At 46.0% G+C, this 22,047-nt stretch overlaps 2 protein-coding genes across 3 annotated transcripts in view; one reads left to right on the top strand and one right to left on the bottom strand.

Annotated features, from left to right (window-relative positions):
- The first annotated feature begins 10,019 nt into the window (after positions 1-10,019).
- Positions 10,020-22,047, top strand: part of LOC147092941 (ADP-ribose glycohydrolase MACROD1-like) — a 1,295,420-nt gene continuing 1,283,392 nt past the window's right edge. Inside the window, exons 1-2 of the mRNA XM_085976266.1 lie at positions 10,020-10,421; positions 14,084-14,185. Of these exons, the coding sequence (XP_085832392.1) occupies positions 10,136-10,421; positions 14,084-14,185 (388 nt within the window). The 5' untranslated portion in view covers positions 10,020-10,135. The remainder of the gene's footprint in view (positions 10,422-14,083; positions 14,186-22,047) is intronic.
- LOC147092943 (RILP-like protein 2) overlaps positions 15,244-22,047 on the bottom strand; it is a 42,787-nt gene continuing 35,983 nt past the window's right edge. The window contains exons 1-2 of one of the 2 annotated variants that reach the window (XM_085976268.1): positions 17,384-17,650; positions 15,244-17,248 (exon numbers count right to left, since the gene is read on the bottom strand). In XM_085976268.1, coding sequence (XP_085832394.1) covers positions 16,627-17,202 — 576 coding nt within the window. In that variant the 5' untranslated portion in view covers positions 17,203-17,248; positions 17,384-17,650 and the 3' untranslated portion in view covers positions 15,244-16,626. Of the gene's footprint in view, positions 17,249-17,383; positions 17,651-22,047 lie in introns of those variants that run through there. The other variant, XM_085976269.1, reaches the window with a different exon arrangement.

Below are 22,047 nucleotides of genomic sequence, written 5' to 3'. Positions count from 1 at the left end.
TTTCACAAACGGAATCAAGAGGAGGGGGAATCAGTGACGATGTTTATTGCTGCTTTAAAAAGGTTGTCAGAACACTGCGAGTTCAAGGAGGTGCTGAAGGACACCATTAGAGACAGACTCGTGTGTGGTCTGCAAAATGCAGCCACACAGAAGCGCCTTCTTACTGAGGACAACCTTACTCTTGAAAAGGCCATTGAAGTTAGTGTCTCCATGGAGATGGTGGAAAAGGAGGCTCACCAGTTGAGTTCAACAGGGAGAGTTCACAAGGTGTCGTCTGAGCCTAAAGGTGCGCGGAACGGCACATGTTACCGTTGTGGGAAAACGGGTCATCACGCTAATGACTGCTGGTGTACGGAGCTGGAATGCCGAAATTGTGGCAAAAAGGGTCACATTGAACGCGCCTGTAGAGGTCAAAAAAGTACAGACAGAGCTGGGAAGCATGGAAGCAAAATGTCTGTATTTAGACAAGAGAGGAAAAAGAGTGTTCATTCAGTGCAGTATGATGGAACAAGCAAAATAGAGGGGAGCGACACCTCTGAGGAGGAAGAGGTGCACATACTGACGGTTGCAGGTGATTCAAATGGCTACTGGGTGTCACCACTGGTGGAGGGACAATCAGTGCGGATGGAGGTGGACACAGGCGCGGCTGTGTCCCTTGTTTCAGACACTGTCTACAACAAAATGCTAAAGCATCTTACCCTTCAGCCAACAAACATTGTGCTAAAGACGTATACCGGCGAACCTGTGGCCATGAGAGGCGTCATTGAGGTGACAGTTAAATTGAACGGACAAACTGCAAAACTGCCACTATATGTGGTAAAGGGAAATTACCCATCACTACTGGGACGTGCGTGGCTAGAGAAAATCACACTGGACTGGCCTGCAGTCCGCATGATGTCAAAAGGGGAGTCAGGTCTGACTGCAGTGTTAAACAAACATGCAGAACTCTTCAATGGGGAACTTGGCAGCATGAAAAAGATCAGCGTGAGACTGGACATTAAACCTGACAGCAAGCCGAAGTTTCACAAAGCCCGACCTGTACCCAATGCAATTAGGCCAAAAGTTGAAGCTAACTTGGAGGCCTTAGTCGAGAATGGAGTCCTGGAGCCTGTGAGCGTGAGCAAATGGGCCACACCCATTGTTCCTGTCCTGAAAAAGGATGGATCTGTTCGAATCTGTGGGGATTTTAAAGTGACTATTAACCCGGTGCTGTCTGCGGAACAGTACCCTCTTCCTCTCATTGATGATCTTTTTATGGGCCTGGCCGGAGGGCAAAAGTTCAGCAAAATAGACTTATGCCAGGCTTATCTACAAATGCATGTCGATGACAAAACAAAGAGAGCTAAACTTAACCGAGAACACCCAACCATTTATCTCCTGTGACAGCGCCACCACAGGTGGGAGGAGAACACACAATACATAACATTTCCTCCCCTCTTAAATGGAAGGTCCACATTATTCCTCAACAGGTAAGTTACTCTCAACGAACCTAGTGTAGAGGTAGACTGCCTCAACCCCTGACTTTACCCTGGGGTTTATTCTGCCCCAGTCTTGTGGGTAAGTCACTAAGCCTACAGATCCAAGCGTCTTGGAGGCCGCTGCTCTCTGGCAGGATACCGGCGGTCATCGCTGGCTTCCACAGCAGTAGGCATTGACACAGGCCTGGATGGAGAAGGTGCCTGTGTCAGTCGAAAGTCAGGAGTTTGCACAGGTGGAACAGTCTCTTTGACTTCCTGTGTTGGAGAAGAGCACTGTCGCAAAGGATGCTGGTTTGCGGTATCATCCGGAAACAGTTCAGGCCAACCAGCCGTTGGAGCCTCTGTGGCTGTCTCTGCTCCTAGCAACAGTTGATCTGTGTGTCTTCTCCAGACGACGTCCTCAGCAGTCTCAACCGTGTAAGACACAGGGCCTGTCTGCGCGATCACCGTAGCAGGAATCCATTTCGGTCCAGTGTTGTAGTTTCGAGCTAGGACGTGCTCTCCCGGATGAAACCGTCTCTCCTTGGCTCTTTTCTCTCTCTTTTCAACTTGAGCTTGTTGTTGATGATGGACAACCTGCTCTGCGCAGAGAAAACAATTGAGAAACTTGGTGAGATGTTCAGCCGTTATGGCTCACCGGAACAACTCGTAAGTGACAACGGTCCACAATTTGTATCACAGGAGTTTGCAACCTTCCTGCATGTGAATGGTGTCCAACACATCAGGTCTGTGCCCTATCATCCCTCTACTAACGGCCAGGCAGAAAGGTTCGTGCAAACTTTGAAGCACGCCTTGAAGGCATCGCAAGGTCAGGGCTCAATCCACCAACGTCTGAACAGCTTCCTGTTGTCCGGCGGCTTACAGTGCAGCTAGGACCAACCTAAAAAAGGGTATCAGGACTGCCAAAAGGAAACAGACACTGCGGATAGAGGATCATTTCCACAACAACTCGGACCCCCGGCGCATGTGGCAAGGCATCCAGTCCATCACTGACTACAAGAGCAAAAACACCAGCCCCCCGGTTAGCGATGCCTCCCTTCCGGAGGAGCTTAACAACTTCTACGCTCGCTTCAACAGGGACAACAGGGAGCCGGCTACCAAAGCCTTGCCACCCCTGGAAGATCAGGTGCTCACTCTGTCGACCTCCGACGTAAGGGGTGTTCTACGCGGAGTGAACACACGAAAGGCTGCTGGACCGGATAGCATCCCTGGACGGGTACTCAAGGAATGTGCTGATCAGCTGGCTGATGTCTTCACCGCCATCTTCAATCTGTCATTGGCCCAGGCAGTAGTCCCTACATGCTTCAAGACCGCTACCATTATTCCTGTGCCAAAACAAATGGCTGTGACGTGCCTGAACGACTATCGACCTGTCGCACTCACACCCATCATAATGAAGTGTTTCGAGAGACTGGTCCTGGCTCACATCAAAGCCAGTGTTCCCGCCTCTCTTGACCAACATCAGTTTGCCTATCGTGCAAACAGATCAACGGAGGATGCAATCACAACTGCTCTACACTCTGCACTGAATCACTTAGATGGTAAAGAGACCTACATCAGAATGCTGTTCATAGACTACAGCTCAGCATTCAACACTATCGTCCCCAACAAGCTGGCCACCAAACTCCACACTCTTGGCCTGAACACTTCCCTCTGCAACTGGACCCTGGACTTCCTAACAAACAGACCCCAGTCTGTCAAATTAGGTAATCACACCTCCCCCCCCTGACCCTGAACACGGGGGCCCCACAAGGATGTGTGCTGAGCCCCCTCCTCTACTCCCTCTTCACCCACGACTGTGTGGCTGTTCATGGTTCCAACACCATCATCAAGTTTGCGGATGATACCACGGTAGTAGGCCAGATCACCAACAACGATGAGTCAGCCTACAGGGAGGAGGTCCAGCATCTCGTGAAGTGGTGCGCCGATAACAACCTGGCCCTTAACATCAAGAAAACCAAAGAAATCATTGTGGACTTCAGGAAGTCGAAAGGCGGAAGTCACACCCCCATCCACATCAATGGGGCTGTGGTGGAAAGGGTGGACAGCTTTAAGTTCCTCGGAGTCCACATCACGGAAGATCTCTCCTGGTCCCTCAATACCTCCTCTCTGGTGAAGAAGGCCCAGCAGCGCCTATATTTCCTAAGGAGGCTGAAGGGATGTAACCTGTCACCCCTGATCCTCTCTAACTTTTACCGCTGCACAATAGAGAGCATCCTGACGAACTGTATCACAGTATGGTATGGCAGCTGTAGCTACTATGACCGGAAAGCCCTGCAGCGGGTAGTCAAAACTGCCCAACGCATTACCGGCACCCGGCTACCGACCATAGAGCACATATACCAGAAACGCTGTTTACGGAGGTCATGGACCATCATCAAAGACCCTACCCACCCCAGCCACAGTCTGTTCGCCCTCCTGCCATCTGGGAGATGCTACAGATGCATTTGCACCCGTACGACCAGATTTAGGAACAGCTTCTTTCCCGGGGCTGTCATCCTACTGAACTCCACAAATAAACTCTAAAGCCTGCACATCTGCCAATGCACTTTATTATGGTTATGTTTATGTTAATGTATTACAAGCCAAATGTATGTTGAATGTTTAAATGTCTTAACCTAAATGTACACTCTCAGGAGCCGCAAGCCTACATTTCGTTGTACTGCACTTGTGCACTAACAATGACAATAAAGTTGATTATGATTATGATTATGATTACAGGAACGAGCCGCGTGCCACAACCAAAACTTCCCCCGCTTTGCTCATGATGAAGAGGCAGTTGCGGACACGTTTTGACTTACTCAAACCTCCAAGGGCAGAGCAGGTTGTCCATCATCAACAACAAGCTCAAGTTGAAAAGAGAGAGAAAAGAGCCAAGGAGAGACGGTTTCATCCGGGAGAGCACGTCCTAGCTCGAAACTACAACACTGGACCGAAATGGGTTCCTGCTACGGTGATCGCGCAGACGGGCCCTGTGTCTTAGACGGTTGAGACTGCTGAGGACGTCATCTGGAGAAGACACACAGATCAACTGTTGCTAGGAGCAGAGACAGCCACAGAGGCTCCAATGGCTGGTTGGTCTGAACTGTTTCCGGATGATACCGCAAACCAGCATCCTTTGCCACAGTGCTCTTCTCCAACACAGGAAGTCAAAGAGACTGTTCCACCTGTGCAAACTCCTGACTTTCGACTGACACAGGCACCTTCTCCATCTAGGCCTGTGTCAATGCCTACTGCTGTGGAAGCCAGCGATGACCGCCGGTATCCTGTCAGAGAGCGGCGGCCTCCAAGACGCTTGGATCTGTAGGCTTAGTGACTTACCCACAAGACTGGGGCAGAATAAACCCCAGGGTAAAGTCAGGGGTTGAGGCAGTCTACCTCTACCCTAGGTTCGTTGAGTGCATTGAAAGTAACTTACCTGTTGAGGAATAATGTGGACCTTCCATTTAAGAGGGGAGGAAATGTTATGTATTGTGTGTTCTCCTCCCACCTGTGGTGGCGCTGTCACAGGAGATAAATGGTTGGGTGTTCTCTTGATTAAGTTTAGCTCTCTTTGTTTGGAACTTTCCAGAACTTCCTTTCCTTCCAATAAAGCACTTCATGTTTGAATCTCTGGGTTCTGAGTCCTAAATTGTGTCCAGGTAGAAAGGTACCGACACAACATCTGCTCCCCTCACTCACTCCAACCTACCTCCCTCTGAACTTGCAGCACTCCATTCTCTTAGATCCAACCCTGACATTGTCATTAAACCTGCTGACAAGGGTGGTGCTGTTGTTGTTTGGCGCACCGACCTCTACCTAGCGGAAGCTGAACGCCAACTCTCCGACACCTGCTCCTACCTCCACCTGGACCATGACCCCACTACCGAACATCAAACCACCGTTTCCAAGACTGTCACTGACCTCATCTCCTCTGGCGATCTTCCCCCCGCGGCCACCAACCTCATAGTTCCCCAACCCCGCATAGCCCGCTTCTACCTCCTTCCCAAGATCCACAAACAGGACTGCCCTGGTAGACCCATCGTTTCAGCCTGTTCTTGCCCCACCGAACTTATCTCTTCCTATCTCGACTCTATCTTTTCTCCCCTTGTCCAGTCTCTTCCCACCTACATCCGCGACTCTTCGGACGCCCTCCGCCACTTTAACAGTTTCCAGGCCCCAATTGCCTCCTTTTCACCATGGACGTACAATCCCTCTACACCTCCATCCCCCACCAGGATGGCCCGAAGGCGCTCCGCTTCTTCCTTGAACAGAGGTCCGACCAGTCCCCATCCACCACTACCCTCCTCCGCCTGGCTGAACTTGTTCTCACATTGAACAACTTCTCCTTTGACTCCACTCATTTCCTCCAAATCAAAGGTGTCGCTATGGGTACCCGCATGGGTCCTAGCTATGCCTGCCTGTTCATGGGACATGTGGAACATTCTTTGTTCCAGTCCTACTTGGGTCCCCTCCCTCACCTCTTCTTCCGGTACATTGATGACTGTATCGGTGCCGTTTCCTGCTCTCGCCCTGAACTAGACAATTTCATTCACTTTGCCTCCAATTTCCACCCTTCCCTTACCTTCACATGGTCCATCTCCGACTCTTCCCTTCCCTTCCTCGACTTCTCCATCTCCATCTCTGGGGATAGGTTATTGACCAACATTCACTACAAGCCCACTGACTCCCACAGCTACCTGGACTACACTTCCTCCCACCCCACCTCCTGTAAGGACTCTATTCCATTCTCCCAGTTTCTCCGTCTCCGCCGCATCTGCTCCGACGATGCCACCTTCCACCAGTGCTTCCGACATGTCTTCCTTTTTCCGCAACCGAGGATTCCCCTCTACTGTGGTTGACACAGCCCTCGATCGTGTCCGTTCTATCTCCCGCACTTCTGCCCTCACCCCTGCCCCTCCCTCCCGGAACCACGATAGGGTTCCCCTTGTCCTCATCTTTCACCCCACCAGCCTCCACATTCAACGGATCATCCTCCGCCATTTCCGCCACCTCCAAAGCGATCCCACCACCAAACACATCTTCTCCTCCCCTCCCCTTTCAGCATTCCATAGGGACCGCTCCCTCCGAGACACCCTAGTCCACTTCTCTATCATGCCCAGCACCCCTTCCCCTTCGCCCGGCACCTTCCCGTGCAAGCGCAGGAGATGCAACACCTGCCCTTATACCTCCCCCCTTCCCACTGTCCAGGGCCCCAAACACCCCTTCCAGGTGAAACAGCGATTTACTTGTACTTCTTGCAATCTAGTATACTGTATTCGCTGCTCATGATGTGGTCTCCTCTACATTGGGGAGACCAAACGCAGATTGGGTGACTGCTTTGCGGAACACCTCCGTTCAGTCCGTAAGGGGGACCCCGAGCTTCCGGTCGCCTGTCACTTTAATTCACCGCCCCATTCCCACTCAGACCTCACCGTCCTTGGCCTCTTGCATTGTTCCACGGAGGCTCAATGTAAACTCGAGGAACAGCACCTCATCTTCCGATTAGGCACTTTACAGCCTTCTGGACTCAATATCGAGTTCAACAATTTCAGATCATAACCTCGGCCCCCATTACATTTTGCTTATATTTTATCCACATTTTTGTTTTGGCTTTTTTCCCCCCTCTCTTTTTTTTCTCTCCCACATGACAGCTGTCTCTCATTCTGCCAGAGCATTTCACACCTAATCTAGAGCCGTCTTTTGTCTCCACTAGTCCTATCACCATCTCGTCTCGTTTTGAATACCTCTTAATGTCTCTTCACTTCTTTTATTCTCTCCCAGCCCTCCCTTTCGATCTATTTTATTTCTGTTGTGTTTGTACCGCTATACACAACTACATAAAATAATAAAGCAGCAGAGACTGAGAGTAACTTCAAGTGATCTTTACTGGGTAACTGGAACTTCGGCACTGACTATACAAATCGATACGCGTCTGTTATATACGCTCGCAACTAAGAATGTTCGCAAGTCCCTTCAATGTTGTATACATTACAATTTCCTTTCCAGTTTTGAAAAAGGGTTAGTCCTGAAACCCTAGTAGAGCAGAGAAACGCGCATTGTTTCAGTAGAGTGCCTTTTTAGGATTTTCTGTTGCTTCACTGAGCTAAATCTACCCAAGAGTGACACCACTGGCCAGAGCCTCAAAATGCTCTGCTTCCGCAGTTCCACGACTGACCATCAGTGTCACTGTTGAACATGTTACCACTTGACAGAAGACTGGCCGACTTCCAAAAAGTGTTCCAACATGTACAGTGGTGTTTTTTTTTGTAATTATACAGTGAACAGAAGGCAAAAGAACTACAGATATTTCTGAACTCGACTCGAGGGCCTAAAACATGGGTTCCGGTCATCCACAATTATTTTGTGCTCGGGGATAGTTAAAGCTTCACTTTTAACATATGTTTAAAATCATTGTAATAGTATCTGTTTGGAAGGACGAGTCAAAGTTCTGTCCTATGTTGAAGGAAATGTAGCTGCATCTGAAGAGAAAACTTTAATGATTTTGACTCTTTGTCTCAGTAGTGAAGATTGTTTATCAGCTGCTGTTCACTCCCAAGTCAAAAATTATTAGATACAGTTGCTTAATTATTCCTTGTTTATAGCCATGACATTGTTATACTCCATGTTTTCCACCTCTACCTATCAAAAACTTTACTATTAACAAAGACAAAAAGGGGGAAATACAGGGCGGTGAGTCAACTGTTGCATCCCCCAGAGCAGATGTCACAGCAACGCAGTGGGCCGAGATAAGTGAGTGCAGACTGAACTGTGGAAGTGCAGACTGAACTGTGGAAGAAGTCACAGAAGCGAAATGGAGAGCAGTGTGAGTCGCACAATGAAAGGTTTGTCTTTTGCACTGAAATGTGGATCCCCTTTGATAAACCCAACTAAAAGGATCTTGTCAACTCCTCATTTGTATGAATCACAGGCAACAGACACGGGAATGTTCAGCGGTTATTATGTCCTTGAAGCTCAAAACTACCGACAATGAAAAAACTTATTTTCTCAAGCTAACAATAGCCTGCTCCTTCTAAGGAAGTTTGATCAACGACAAGTACTTGTGCACAACTTGTGTATAACAATTCTACAAATGTCACCGGTTTCAGAATCAGTTTATTCCTAAGTAGGAATTTAAATTAAAAAAATTTCTTGTAATAAAATATTTTTCTTTAATTTCAAGCTGTTTTGTGTTCAAGTTGTGCAATGTTGGTAATCTTTTTGTACTCTAAACAGAACATTTCTTGCTGTCTAGAGGTTATGAGGATCTTGATGGCAATGTAATGGTGGTTGTCACTGTCTGATGTGTGAAGTACTTTGTTTTGCTGGGTTTTTTTTTGCTTTGTTTCCTAATCTGGTTCACTCTCCTGCCTCTACAGGCTGAGAGAAGTGCTGTTTGATGTAAATGAAGATGGAGTTTATCAGTGTGGTTTGGCAAGAGTTAAACCACTGTTGAGCCTATGAAGAACACATTTATACAGTGATGGTGTGTCTCAGGATATCCCAAAGCCCTTCGCATCCAATGAATTTCAAAGTGTAGCTGCTGTTATGTGAGCAAATGCAGTGGACATTTTGTATACAACAAGATCCCAACAGCCGTGAGATGAACAACCTGTTGAGTTGTTTTTGGTGTCATTGGTTGAGGAATGTTGGCTAGATCAGATCAGCCATGATCTTATTGATCTTACAGAGATGCACTTTCTCACAGCTTGTAGAAAATATCAGGGCATAAGGGAGAATTTCTACCCAAAATTCACAAAAATAAGCCCGGAATTCAGAAATTTGAATGACGACCAAAAACTCCCATACCTACTAGGGGAAGAGAGAAATTGTGTAACCTTAGCGGCACACTATGTTACAGCTTGCCATAAACAGAGGGACAACCACTAAATATAAGAAAAGAGTATATACAAATTATATGAATGTATATTTATACACTCAGGGATATATCTGTTTATACACTGTATTTATGTGTTCAACCATGAATGTTTTTCGATGCTTTGGCAACATAAGATGTACCTTGTCATGCCAATAAAGCGATTTGAATTGAATTGAATGGTGGAGCAGGCTCCAGGGGCCAAATGACCTACTCCTGCTCCTACGTCGTATGAAACGTTGACTCTGTTTTCTCTCCACGGATGTTGCCTAGCCTGCTGAGTTTTTCCAGCATTTTCTGTTGTTATTTCAGATTTCCAGCAGTATTTTGCGATCGTACCTCCTCTAATCTGATTGGGCTGCCTATCACCTCCACTAATCTGATTGGGCCACCCTCTCGCCTCCTCTAATCTGATTGGGCCGTCCTATCCCCGCCTCTAATCTCTGATTGGTCCTCCTAACGCCTTCTCTAATCTGATTGGGTGCCCCCCTAATCCACCCCTCTAATCTGATTGGGTCTCCCTATCCCACCCCTTCTAATCTCTGATTGGGTCCCCTATCGCTTTCTCTAATCTGATTGGGTGCCTCCTATCCCGCCCCTCTAATCTCTGATTGGGTCCCTTAGCGCTTTCTCTAATCTGATTGGACGCCCGATCCCCCCCTCCTCGACTCTCTGATTGGGCCGGCCTCTCATCTCCCAGCGAATAAACCAAACCATAAAAATAATAACAAACCATTGCCACCGACTCGACCTCGGAGCCGTCGTCCTCCAAAAGAAAAAGAAATCAATAAAATATTTCAGCATGTGGCTCCGAAGCGGGTGGACGGCGGCGGCGGAGCTGCTGTCTCGGGCGCGGGGTTGGAGGCGGCCGTTGGCGCTTCGAACGGTTTCGAATGCCGCCCGCCGCCCGCGCGCCTGTCACGTGGCCCCTCCCGCCCGCAGCCCGCGGCTGTCCGCCGGCCTACGCCTCCCGCCGCCTCCTCACTCGCTGCCGTCGAGTGCAGCGGCCAGCCGCTTCTCCACGTCCGCCGCCACCACCATGGCCAGCCGGGAGCTGGGCCCCACCGCCGACTGGAGAGTGGTCAAAAGTAAGTATTATTTCCGCCCCCCCCCCGACACAAAAAAAGGTCAACAATATTATTTTCCCTCCCTCCTACACACAAAAAAAGTGGCCAAAAGTATTATTCTCCACACACACACACAAAAGATTTTGCATTTATACAACCATTCAGGACGTCCCAAAGCCCTTCACAGCCGATTAAGTACTTTTGACGTGAAAATAGGCAGCCAATTTGCGCACAGCAAGCTCCCACAAACAGCAATATTGACCGGATCATGTTTTATTGATGGTGGTTGAGGGATAAATATTGGTACTGCCCCTCCGACAGTGCGACGCTCCCTCAGTACCGCCCCTCTGACAGTGCGGCGCTCCCTCAGTACCGCCCCCTCCGACAGTGCGGCGCTCCCTCAGTACCGCCCCCTCCGACAGTGCGGCGCTCCCTCAGTACCGCCCCCTCCGACAGTGCGGCGCTCCCTCAGTACCGCCCCCTCCGACAGTGCGGCGCTCCCTCAGTACCGCCCCCTCCGACAGTGCGGCGCTCCCTCAGTACCGCCCCCTCCGACAGTGCGGCGCTCCCTCAGTACCGCCCCCTCCGACAGTGCGGCGCTCCCTCAGTACCGCCCCCTCCGACAGTGCGGCGCTCCCTCAGTACCGCCCCTCCGACAGTGCGGCGCTCCCTCAGTACCGCCCCTCCGACAGTGCGGCGCTCCCTCAGTACCGCCCCTCCGACAGTGCGGCGCTCCCTCAGTACTGCACTGGGAGTGTCGACCTAGATTTTTGTGCTCAAGTCTCTGGAGTGAAGCCACAACCTTCTGACTCGAGCGAGAGAAGGGAGAGTGCTACCCACTGAGCCATGACTGACACACACACAAGCTCCCTGCTCCTTCCTCACCCACTACCTCAACGGGAAGGGGGAAAAATACAAATCTTCCTTTTAATGTTGATTAAACATATATTTGCACTGGGGGATTCCAAGAATATTTATTTCAAATACATTCTGCAACAGAACCAATAATACACATGGGTGAAGTTGACCAAATCTGCTGTAACAAGATCATTGATTGCCTCCCAACTTTTAATTTTAGCTCTATCAGTTGTTCAAAGATGAACTTTTTGAATAAGTTGTCAATCTTTTTTAATATGTAAGGTGTAAAATATCTTATTAAAAATTCATCCAGCATTGCAATATATTAAGAGTGTTCCTCGCAACAAATATTACTTCCGATTGTCACAACAACTTGCATTTATATAGCGCCTTTAATCTAGTAAATGTCCCAAGGCGCTTCACAGGAGCGTTAGAATCTTAAAGCACAGGAGGAGGCCATTCGGCCCATCGTGCCTGTGCCGGCTCTTTGAAAGGGCTGTCTACACCTCAGCTTTTTCCCCCATAACCCTGCAAATCAGTCCTGTTCAAGTACACATCCAATTGACTTTTGAAAGCTTCGAAATTTGATACCGAGTCACAAAAGAGATATTGGGACAGGTGACCAAAAGCTTGGTCAAAGCGGTAGGTTTTAAGGAGCGTCTTAAAAGGAGAAAAAGGCAGAAGAGGTTAAGGGAGGGAATGCCGGAGTTTAGGGCTTAGACGGCTGGAGGCAATGGAAATCAGGGCTGCACGATTATTGGCCATCATTTTCTATCAACATTTCAGTTTTAACTATTTAAACTATCGCCGTCTGGTAACAGGCTTAAGCCAGTAGAAAACTCTGTGGAACGAATTTCTGAAGTCTCCCGTTGCCTTCTTGCCTATTTAAAAAAAAAAACTTGTATTCATCAACTAACTGTGGGCAACGTCATGGACTATTTACTAGTTTACAGTAAAATATCAAAACCTGACTGGAATTGTTATTACCCCTAAGTTTAACAAGAATAAGCTTAAAATGAATGTACACCTCACTCTTCACCCTCAACCTTGTTAAACTCCTCCTTCCTTCCTATTTGTTTCCCTGAGACTTTTTAAAGTTTATGGAAGTCGCAATAAAATCTACAACAGGCGTGTAAGCAGGGCACTCACTCTCCCCCCCCATAGCCACACGCACGGTATCTGCATTTAAAAAGAAACTATAAATTTTATCTCAATAAAGCTTTATAAATGTTATCTTGTTCATTAAAATGATTGGAAGAAAAGTTACTGAATAGATAGTGCTAGAAGCCAAAGGAAAATATTCCACCAGTACAACTGTTCTGGGAATTTAGGCCCACTGCACGTGCTCAGACAATAATATCCAAATCATTACAAGGTCACAGCACTGGGCAAAATGATCAAGTCTAAGTGCCCAGGCTTTTGGGAGAGGCTGAAGCCTTCAGGTGAAAACATTAAAATTCAGTTTAGTAATTTGTTTGATCCCGATTCTGCACCAAGTTCGCTGTAATGTCAGCCAGGACAAAGATGAGGGGTGCTACAAGTGACTGCAGTGCCCTGGGTTAGGGAAGAAACATTGTCCAGGGTTCCTGGTGCTGATTGCTGTCCAGCGATCCTTGCGGAAAGTACATGTGTGTAGGCATGGTGGGAGGGCAGGATTAGGCTCAACGACGATGCCCTCAATGTATGTCCGCGCTCCCTGTCGAGGCTTACACATGAATATAAAAATGGGTACGGTACAGTCGTGTAGTGGTTATGTTACTGGACTAGTAATTCAGAGGCCTGAACTAATAATCCAGAATGTAAATTCAAATCCCACCACGGGAGTTTGCATACAGTTTAAAAAGTGACCATAAAGCTATCAGATTGTCGTAAAAACCCACTGGTTCACTAATGTCTTTAGTGAAGGATACCTGCCGCCTTTACCCGGTATGGCCTATATGTGACTCCAATCCCACACCAATGCGGTTGACTCTTAACCTACCCTATGAACCGGCCTAGCAAGCCACTCCGTTGTATCGCCACTTTCTCAGGGCAGCTTGGGATAGGCAATAAATGCCAGCCTTTCCAGCGATGCCTACATCCTAAGAATGAATAAAATAAACTAACGGCCACTTGAATGAGGCACTGGAGAGCAAGCAGGCAACCGTGGAACTGTATCCCGAGCGAGGAAATCAACACTAAGAAGAGGGCATGTGAGAGTGGATAAAATATATGACAACTTCTGTTAGTTGGAACACTAATACACAAAGAAAATACTGCAGATGCTGGAAATCTGAAATAAAACACAAAATGCTGGAAATACTCAGCAGGTCAGGCAGCATCTGTGAAGAGAGAAACAGAGTTAACGGTTCTGACGAAAGGTCATCGACCTGAAATGTTAACTCGGTTTCTGTCTCTTCACAGATGCTGCCTGACCTGCTGAGTGTTTCCAGCATTTTCTGTTTTTATTTCTGTTCGTTGGAGTTTAGGGTATGTAGAATGAGAGGTGTAGCTCACAAATATTTAATAGTTTTTGAAGAGTACATCTGATTTTGGTTTGCTAAAATGTAACTCGTCTGCTCGGGAGCGCTTACGTCCTTCTACAAATTGTTCGCTGGTGCATCGTGCTCAGGAGCAAGTAGGATATGTTGTTCCATGACATGCCCCCTGTGAATTGGTGATCTCAACAGTCTGACTGGGGGCAAAGCACTTCTGCAGAGAGAAAGCACGGTCACAGATCGGCAAAGCCTTGGAATAGGTTGACTGGCTGTACATCATTGGGAGAAGGATGTGTGGCGTGGTAAAATACAGAACCTTTTTGTTTGTCTTTTTTCCCCCTCTCAAAGAGCATCTAGAGGAAATTGATCGCACAGAGAGACGCATTTACTACAAAGCTGAAAGGTTTGTTATCCTTGATGAGATTCAAACATGGAAAGACTTGGCTGAAGGTGAGTCATATATTTGGACACTTAAAAAAGGTACCTCAAGAAGTTAGTACTGTAAATGGTTAATACTTAAATGTGTTGCATATCTCCCCTTTCATTCTGAAAATTTTATTTAAAAGAAATCACATTTAAAGCTCATTAGTTTTTAAGTCTGTACAGAGTTTAAGAGATCAGCCAGGAGAGAAGTGGGAGGAAGGGTCTGCAATCAAGAACATAACATAAGAAATAGGAGCAGGAGTCGGCCATTCGGCCCCTCGAGCCTGCTCCGCCATTCAATAAAATCATGGCTGATCATCGACCCTCAACTCCACTTTCCCGCCCGATCCCCATATCCCTCGATTTCCCTAGAGTCCAAAAATCTATCGATCTCAGCCTTAAATATACTCAACGACTGAGCCTCCACAGCCCTCTGGGGTAGAGAATTTCAAAGATTCACCACCCTCAGTGAAGAAATTCCTCCTCAGCTCAGTCCTAAATGGCCGACCCCTTATCCTGAGACTGTGCCCCCTGGTTCTAGACTCTCCAGCCAGGGGGAAACAACCTCTCAGCATCTACCCTGTCAATCTCCCTCAGAATCTTCTGTGAGATCACCTCTCATTCTTCTAAACTCCAATTTGTCTCCGTGTCCCTGAATCGGGAAAGGAAACAGTCCGAAATAAAGACAGAAAATGCTGGAACAAGCAGGTCAGGGTGGAGAGAGAGAAACAGAGTTAGCGTTTCAGCTCTGTGACCTTTCATCAGCACTGGAAGAAGTTGGAGATGTAATGGTTTATAAGTAAGTACAGAGCCATAGAAAGAAGCGGGGGGCGTGGAGGAGACAATCAGCCAAAGTTCCAGGTCTTGATTATTATCCGGCGACCCTTGATGGAAGTATGCATGTGGAGAAGTTTGGTGAGCATAGGATTGGACTTGGCTGTGGCGCTCTCCCAATAGCCTGATGATTTGTATTCTCTCGGTGCACTGAAGAAGAGTGGCCATTTCATTGCGGTACTGGAACCTTTTCCCAGTGCCATCCTCAGGAGAGGATGCAAGGAAGTTAGAATGGGCAGAATAAAACTCAATTTTATCAATGAACTTAACATTTCAGAGTCTACCTAAAGTGTTAAATATGTATGTGTTTGGTAACAGGGAAGAAATATGATTACATTATTTCAAAACATCAACTTATTCAGTTCTGACAGCAGAGTAGGAAATGTGAGTGCCAATTCCCTCAAATACATATTATAGACGAGATATTGTTGAATAATAAATGTATTTAATAATCTATACCAAAGGTGGTATAAATATTTAACACCAATATGCATCAGACCACAGTCTGCAAGGGCTTAAAAAAGCTGCAGAACCAGTATCTGACAAATCTCAGTGCTTCATATATATTTTTCCAAAAACAACCTGGCCCGTCGATATCCAAAACATTTTGTACTTCATGTTATCTGTGCAGGAGCTAGAGGCACTTTGTAAAGATTGTACTTTTCAGCACGTGGGAATGCTGTGTAAAGACCATACGTATCAAGTACCAGTCAGTCCCTGGCACACGTTGACTGCCTTGGGCTAATATTGCACAGCTTGCATTGATTGCAAGTCGTCTTGAGCTTTTCCTCGACACAAACTGCAGTGCAATCGGGATGTGAAGAGATCACTCAACCGAAGCAGTTTTAGGCAAGTGCTCCAGGCAATGGTTGCACACCAGCGACAGTATAACTGCAATTGGCATTAAGCAAAGTTTAAAAAAAAACACATTTCCAGGTGGTTTGGCTTTTCAAAGTTGTTAATGTTAACTTGAGAGATGGCTTTGCTTGCACCTCATCATCACTGCAGGGAGGAACCCGTCTGAAATTGGTACTTGCAAGGAAACCATGTCACCACAATAACAACAGAAAATGCTGGAAAAACTCAGCAGGCCAGGCAACATCCGTGGAGAGAGAAATATAGAGTCAACGTTTCGGGTCGAAACCCTTATACAGAACCCACAGTTGTTGCTCCATTGCTCAGTCAAGTCACTTCGCTCTGGGATATCCGTTAATTTGAAGTCCTACTTTATAAGCTCAGCTGCATTATCGGAGTCATTTTTCATATGAGCTCGTGGAGGATAAACGCCAAAACGGACTGGTCGGGTTGAACGGCCCGTTTGTGTGTGACAATTTCGATGTAATATATATAGCAACATTTTCTGGAATTACAATGGTTCATAGAGCTTAATTAAAAGTGGCTTAGAAATTAAATCTACTTCAATTTCTTTTTTACGGTCCTTTTATTTCTGCGCCAGTTAGAAAAAGAAACACAGCTCGTTATTTTATATGCAGAAAAATCAATCTTTCGGTTGTGTAAAAAAAGTAAAAAAGTTTGAAAATTTTTGTTTCACAACATTATACAGTTCCAAAGTACTGTCAATTCAATGAGTTAGTGCCCACGAAACCTTTTGAGGATCCGAGTCTCCCTGGAGTTTAAGGATGTTTTCTGTGTTTAAGAGAAAACAGTTTTTTAATCATGGTTTGTTCACTCCCGCCTCTTGCACTTGACTCATTTGTTTCTAGGATTTGAGATTCGTTTGTGGACATTAATCCACTTTTGTAACACTCCAGTTCCTCTTGTGCCACAAGCAACTGAGCCTTCAATTTATTGCGTTCTTGCAACACATCCCTCAGTTCCTGGAGCGTGAAACGGGGACGATCTGGGTCGTTGACATCAACCACAAGTTTGTCCGGCCCAATGCTTTGCTGCTTCTTCGAATCGCTCACCGCCTGCAGCAGTTCTCGGTGAAGCCTTTCCGTTTCGGCTCGGAGATTGTCCCGTTCAATTTTCAACGTTTCCACCGTCAGGTTGTGCTTGTTCACCAGAGCCTCGAACATTTCCAAAACCCGGATGATCTTGTACTGCAGCTCGGAGATTATATGGCAGCCTTCCGGGCCGCTGAGTTTCATTAAATCCCGGCCAATGATGTAAGATATATCGTAGACATCTTCAGCCGTGAGCTCGAATGGATCTTTGTCAAATGCTGATGTCGGGTTCAATTCCTCCATCGACTTTACTTGCAGCGCCAATCTGCCTCCTCGCTCTCCTGCTAGACTGAAAATGAAAATAAAACCGGCTGATTACCTTAGATGAAGAATTGCTGTTTTACAAATGGCATGCTTAAGAAAAGCTTCACTCCCTCTATTCAAATAATAAACCTGTAAAATGAGCAGCTTTGTGTTTGATTACCTGCTTCAGCAGAAAGACCGTTTTCCTCGCTTCCTTTTTGTGAATCCAAGTTTCACATGACAGGAAGCAGTGTTTGAGTGACATGTTTTAAACCAATCCAAGGCTTTGTTTGGCAAGCCCCAGTTGCTTAGCAACACCAGCAAAGACGTAGGATTTGTGCCTGCTTTTTTTGTTCCTCCAGCAGAACTTTTCTGATTTAGTAATGGACTGTGAAAAGTCCTAGAATCAACATTTTTCACCCTCTTCTTTCAATTTTAATTTTCTTTTCACGAATTTTTCTCCCTTCCGCTCCGATGGCGCTGACTTATGTTGGGGTACAGTTTCAAAGAGTGCCAACCGAATGCCAGCATCTCAACCAAGTAGCCTTGACAGCGAGTTCCTGATGGGCTATTTCACTATGGGGGTATCACAGCCAAGTTGATCCTCCCTCCACCTAATATAGCTGTATGCTTTCTGGGAGAGATCTTGGATAGAGATTGGAAGCAGGAGCCCTGGCTGAGTCACTCCGCTTCCAGTGTACTGAGGACCAGTGTAGTACCCCTACTGACGTCCTGACCGAGAGAAACTAACTCAGCACAGAACAGCGTTTGAATATGGGACATTCCTGTTCTGTGTGACTCAGTTACAGTGCCAGGTGCTGTGCTGACCCACCAGGTTATTGAGCATCCCCATTATGTGACTGTGGAGCTCCTAATCAGACCCTGGAGCACATCACTGAGCACTGCCCTCAGAGTAAATTCGCAGGCAGCCTACAAGATGTCTATGCTGTGACACCGGAAGCTTTGGCCTGGATATCTGACTTAGATACTGACATTTGATTTGCTTTGCTACTACCACAGGAAAGAAGAAGATTGAGGGGGAGGAGATCATAGAAACATAGGAGCAGGAGTAGGCCATTCGGCCCTTCGAGCCTGCTCTGCCATTCAACGAGATCATGGCTGATCATCCAAACCCTAGCACCCGGTATCATCCAAACCCTAGCACCCGGTCCCTACACCGACAGCCATCCCACCCAAGCCCTATCCCCGTAACCCCACGTATTTAATCCACCCTAACACTAAGGGTCAATTTTTATCATGGCCAATCAACCTAACCCGCACATCTTTGGACTGTGGGAGGAAACCGGAGCACCCGGAGGAAACCCACGCAAACACGGGGAGGATGTCTGTGTGGAGTTTGCACAGTCACCCGAGGCTGGATTTGAACCCGGGTCCCTGGCACTGTGAGGCAACAGTGCTAACCACTATGCCACCGTGCTTTATTTTCTTTATTTTCTAACAGCTATGCTTTTACTCTCATTTTTTAAAAGACATTCTTTCTCACATTAAAGGAACCGTCACCCCCTTTAATATTTGAAAAGCCATTACAACTTTTCAAGTTCCCTCATTCCTCCCGAGACTGTTGTTTAGGTGGCGAATTGAGGCAGTCACAACACAAGACTGCACCATCCTGCATTCTGTCTGCCCATTATCATTCTTTCCTTTTAAATACACGTTCTGCTATCTTAGCTTTGTTTTTTCCTACCTGGGAGGCGCTCCATCACCCAAGGGGTCTGATCTTTCAGCCTTACAGCACACACACATCCTGCAGTCTCAGTGAATTTGTGGTATGAAGGAGCATTGTTCAAATTTTTCTAGTTGTGACAAGGGAATTGCAAAGTGGAGCAATTCAGCTAGGTTTTTGCCGATTCTCGCTGACTTTTTCAAACTGCTTTTTTCATCTCTTCTGCCCTACCCCAAGCCATTGATCAAATATTTTATGTAAGTAGCTGGACAAAGGTGCTGTATGCATATACTGACCAGTTAATAAATTGTTTCTGAGGGCTTATGTCACTGTCTTTTATAATGTGTGCTTATAAGAAAAGTTCACGTTGAAAAATGGCCATTTGGCAAATCAAAGCTCATCCCTCTAGTATCCTAACTCTCCAACATACCATCCAACTGTATTTCACCAGCCTCAGTATTTGCTTTTGAACTATGATGCCTGGCAAATTATTCTAAACATTTCTCGCTCTGAGTAAAGACAATCTTCTGATTATCTGTTCTAAATTTAGCTTTAACTCATTTCCTTTTTTATGTCCTCTTGTCCTACTTTATTTGTGTACTTTAATACATGGATTTACCTTATGCATTGATAACATTTAATATATTAAATACTTAAAGACAGCCCTGCAACCACCTTGCTTTTATGCACAGAGCCCATATGCCTCTTGTGTCTGATTTTTAAAAAGTCACCTACTTTAAATAGTAGGTTCTTGATCCAATATAGTTCCTATTTAAAGAGGTCAGTACCTTTATTAAGCAATTGCTAATATCACCACAGCTGTTGCTAAAGTAACACATAGGAGCAAAAGAAAATGAGACCGGCACCTTCCTGAAGTAACCATCCTCAAACACTGTATTTATCATGGGTTAAAATGCCTATTCTACTCTTGTGAGTACCTGATATTTCTGCACAATTAGCTCAGTGATGCTTCAAATTGGAGACAAACTATTGCAGTGGAGTGGAATGGGACGAATTAGATTGGACCTACCCCAAGCCTGCTTAGTTTCCCGTCTGGCTGGTGATGTACCTGAGAAGAGGCCAGGGTGCCTCACTGCAGAAGGTAGAGGGGGAATTGGGTGAAGTTGTTCACAAGCTTCTTTATGGTTGGTCTAAGAGGACATTGCATTGACGGTGGTCTAGAAGCTGCCTACCAGCCAACCCTTTGAACTCACTTGCAGGAACAGACAACTTTACTCTGTTTTGTAGAAAATTGGGTGCATTAGGCTGTTTTAAAAACAAATGCACAACCGAGGGGCTAGTTGTAAATGCTACTTATCAATGTGTAACTGATGTCAGCCTTGTTCGATCAGCAGCTTAATATATTTATTGGTCCAGTAACCTGATGTGATTGCACCACAAAGGGAGTTCATGAAGATTGTTTAGACATAGTTGAGTAGGCAAAAAAAGGAAAGATGTGGTTGAGGAAGACTGAAGAATGATTCTCATTATTCACACACACAGTTGACAATGCTAACTAACCTAGTCAGCCGTCTAAAATGTTGAATGCAAGGTACTGCTGTTGGAGCAGCTTTGCAGTATCAGTAGGGGGAGATCTCATGTTTGCAGGGGCGAGCACAATTGGAATACCTCAAGAATGCCGAGGCGTGATGATGGCTGGCTGCAATACGTTGAGAGACAGACCGCAGAGAACCACGAGGGAAGGATTCAGAGACTGTATTTCAGCGCAGCAGTCTGTGTTCAAACAGCTCAGAAGTCAACATGAAGAATTACCGTACACAGTGTTCCTAGGTAAGAAAGAAAGTAGAAAGAAAGACTTGCATTTTTATATAGCGACTTTCACGACCACCGGACATCTCAAAGCGCTTAACAGTCAATGAAGTACTTTTTTGGAGTGGAGTCGCCTTTGTAATGCGGGAAACACGGCAGCCAATTTGCGCACAGCAAGCTCCCACTGTGAAGGAATAAGCCATATACCTATTCCGAAAAATACACCATTCTATGAAAGAATTCTGGCCTTATTAAAACATGACGAACTGGGTCTGGAAATCTAGAAACCGAACGATGAGAAAGCTGTGATAGCATTCTGGCTATTGAGATAAGATAAATTGTTGACACTGAATCAATAACCTTATTGAAACAGCAGGTTAAAGGCTCCTGGAAGTCTGAACCTTTGGGAACAAGACAATAGTTACCCGGTACAAGTTGTTCTAATTTGCACCTCGTAAAGGAGCACATAAAAATAACAAACATCTGCCTTCATAAAAATGATACCAAGTAAAGCGCACCTGCTGTTATGCCATTTTTTATGATAAACTTTAGAACACCTAGAGAAGAGACATAATTCTGTAGTGCTACCAGCTGAGGTGACTAAGAACTGCAGGGGTCAGCAGAAAAATGACTAGAGATAATTAACTTACATCAGCAGAAAACCTTAAAGGAAATACCACTGGAAAAGGGTATAAATATTGAACTCTCAAATGGGATAATAGACTCGCTTAAATGGGCAAAGCGATTCTCGGCTTCAGAGCTAGCTCTGTAAGTCTTCAACTCTTTGTACCTCGGGGATCAAGGTACTGTATTTGATTTTGGTGGATATCCTGAATAAACTTTAAGAACTGTAAAACTGTAGCGAAGTTAAGAGAGTAAGGATCTCTGATAAAATTATAAATGATAAAGCTTTCTCTTTTTGGAACTGTTAATGTTGCGATTGACTCAGCAACTAAATTATATGTCGGTTCTTTAATAAATTATATATTTTTAGAATTGTCTCACATAATACTTCTGTATCAAACTCGCAAACTCAATCTCTGTACACTCTTTGGTGAGGAGTTGCAGAATTCTGGGGGAGTTTTCCAGACCCTCATAATATACGGAACGTTACAGTCTAGCTAAACTTATTAAAAGTGCTATCTGGAGGATGGTAACATTTTCAGGTTGTTCCTTTCCTTTAGGGAGAGATAGTCCGGACCTTTAGACCCAATTAAGCATCTTTAGGATTCGGCTACCTCAAACTTTAGTTGAAAGTGAACGTCTGAGGAATACGCCTTGATGTAAGAAAAAGGAGACTTACCATCAAGTAACTTTAAAGTAAGCTTTAAGTAACTTATAAACACACTATATACACAAGAGAGGTCTTTACCATGCCTCTGGTAGAAGCC

This window comes from Somniosus microcephalus, unplaced genomic scaffold (genome assembly GCF_052327205.1).
Source record: "Somniosus microcephalus isolate GS21.2 unplaced genomic scaffold, FLI_Smic_1.0 unresolved_chr2, whole genome shotgun sequence".
NCBI classification, from domain to species: domain Eukaryota; kingdom Metazoa; phylum Chordata; class Chondrichthyes; order Squaliformes; family Somniosidae; genus Somniosus; species Somniosus microcephalus.
The sequence above is the reverse complement of the archived record's forward strand: the minus strand, read 5'-3'. Positions and strand labels throughout refer to the sequence as shown.